We start from the raw sequence: 2,500 nt of genomic DNA on the forward strand, positions 1-2,500 counted from the left end.
ACACACACACACACACACACACACACACACACACACACACAGTACATACACTACTATAGGTGGAATAAGTATTCAGATTATGTTTACAGATTTTATGGCCCCAGCGACCCGATCCCGGATAAGCGGATGAAGATGGATGGATTACAGATTTTTAGCTAAAGCAGCATTTTCATTGCAGTACTTTAACTTGTCACAGAGTATTTTAGAGAACTTTACTGCAGTAAACAAGCTGAATACTTCCATTGAACGTAGGACCTGATCGCTCAGAGTAAGAAGCTGCTTTTAAAGTGAATCTTTGAATAATTTATTTTGAGAAAAGTTAATAAAGTTTGGTTCCTTGAAGCCATTTCACAAGTTAAGTAACTTATTTCACTCCAGTTTGAATAATTTTGCTTTTTAACTGTAGCAGTTCAGGGCTGTAGTACTCGGGTCTGGTCTTGTACTCGGGTCCGGACTCAAGACCGTTTCTATGGTCTCTGACTTGTCTAACACTCACTGGTTTTTGGACTCAGACTTGTCTCGGTCTCGGCCCCTGGTCTTGCCAAATATGGCTTTTGGTCTTGACCAAGTCCAGGTGTCTTTATTATTTTTATTTATATGTTTATGTCCTTTTTACACTACATCTGGAATGGAGATATATTGTCATTTATTTGCTCAAATGCTCAGTACTGGTACTACTGTAGTAGCATCTCTCCTAACGCTGCTATTATGAGGAATCACCAGAAGTGATTCTGTCTTCTGTAGATTATATGATATCAGGCTGTACTTATAAATCCTGAGTGTTGTGACACGGTTTTTGTTTTTATATCAACAAATAACCCAAAATTATTGTCTTGACACTGTCATGCATAAGACCTTTTTTTCTGTCCTGGACTCGGTCTTGTCTTGGACTCTAACCTTTTTGGACTGGGTCTTGTCTTGGACTCTAACCTTTTTGGACTCGGTCTTGTCTCGGACTCTATCCTTTTTGGACTGGGTCTTGTCTTGGACTCTAACCTTTTTGGACTCGGTCTTGTCTTGGACTCGAACCTTTTTGGACTCGGTCTTTACTCGGACTCCAACCTTTTTGGACTCGGTCTTGTCTTGGACTCTAACCTTTTTGGACTCGGTCTTGTCTTGGACTCGAACTTTTTTGGACTCGGTCTTGTCTTGGACTCGAACCTTTTTGGACTCGGTCTTGTCTTGGACTCGAACCTTTTTGGACTCGGTCTTGTCTTGGACTCGAACCTTTTTGGACTGGGTCTTGTCTTGGACTCAAACCTTTTTGGACTAGGCCTTGACGCGGACTCAAACCTCTTTAGACTTGGTCTTGACCTGGTCTCGACTAGTCTTGGACTTGTCTTGGACTCGACAAAGGTGGTCTTGACTACAGCCCTGATTTAGTTATTTGTACTTTGAAACCGTATATAAAGGGAACCTTAATATGAACCTTTTTTGACTTGGTCTTGTCTTGGACTCAAACCTCTTTAGACATGGTCTTGACTATTCCTGGTCTTGGACTCAACAAAGCCCTGGTTTAGTTATATGCACTTTGAACCATATATGAAGAGAACCTTAATATGAACCTTTTTTGGACATGGTGTTTTCTTGAACCTCTTTAGAATTGGTCTAGACTAGTCCTGGTCTTGGACTTCTCATGGACTCGACAAAGGTGGTCTTGATTACAACTCTGGTTCAGTTATATGTACTTCGGTAGTTGAAGGAAAAACTTTGTGCAACTTTCAAATTTGTCGGCTGGAAAGCCACAATTGTTTCGTAGGGTTGGTTGAAACCACCAGAGGGGGTGCTGTGGGGACGGGGGACAGGGGGACGGTTGGGGGGGTCTGAAACTCACCGACGATGGAGAGGATGACAACCACGAAGTCGAAGATGTTCCAGCCGACGGTGAAGAAGTAGCAGCGCAGCGCCACGATCTTCACCAGGCACTCGAGGGAGAAGATGACGATGAAGGCCAGGTTGATGTTGTTCAGGATGTACTCCATCTGGGGCGACTGCTCGTCCGTCTCCACCATCATGGTGATCATGTTCAGCAGGATCAGCACCATGATGATGATGTCGAACGCCTGCTTCGCCACCAGGTCGAAGAAGAAGCCCTGCAGAGAGTTCTGGAGAGACGGACGGTGGATTGTTTCTCGTAGTAATCAACACTTAGTTTTATAAATAACATTAGATTAGATAGACTTTTATTCATCCCAAATTGGGAAATTTCACATTTCTACAGCAGCAAAATACCAGACACAGGGTAATAAATTGCAATTTCTATCGTAAAATATCGCAATACTGTAATATCGTATCAAGACACAAGTATCCTGATAACATATTGAGACATAAGTATCGTGATAATATCGAATCGAGACATAAGTATGTTCATGATATCATATTGAGACAAGTATTGTGATAATATATGGAGACACAAGTATCGTGATAATATCGCACCGAGACACAAGTATCTTAAAAATATTGTATTGAGACACGTGTCGTGAAAATATCATATCGAGAA

General features: G+C 41.9%; 1 protein-coding gene across 1 annotated transcript in view; it reads right to left on the bottom strand.

Moving 5' to 3' along the window:
* LOC117938304 (sodium channel protein type 2 subunit alpha-like) overlaps positions 1 to 2,500 on the bottom strand; it is an 81,520-nt gene that overhangs the window by 4,255 nt on the left and 74,765 nt on the right. Inside the window, exon 24 of the mRNA XM_034862825.1 lies at positions 1,835 to 2,105. Within this exon, the coding sequence (XP_034718716.1) occupies positions 1,835 to 2,105 (271 nt within the window). The remainder of the gene's footprint in view (positions 1 to 1,834; positions 2,106 to 2,500) is intronic.

Source organism: Etheostoma cragini, chromosome 22 (assembly GCF_013103735.1).
Source record: "Etheostoma cragini isolate CJK2018 chromosome 22, CSU_Ecrag_1.0, whole genome shotgun sequence".
Taxonomy (NCBI): Eukaryota; Metazoa; Chordata; class Actinopteri; order Perciformes; family Percidae; genus Etheostoma; species Etheostoma cragini.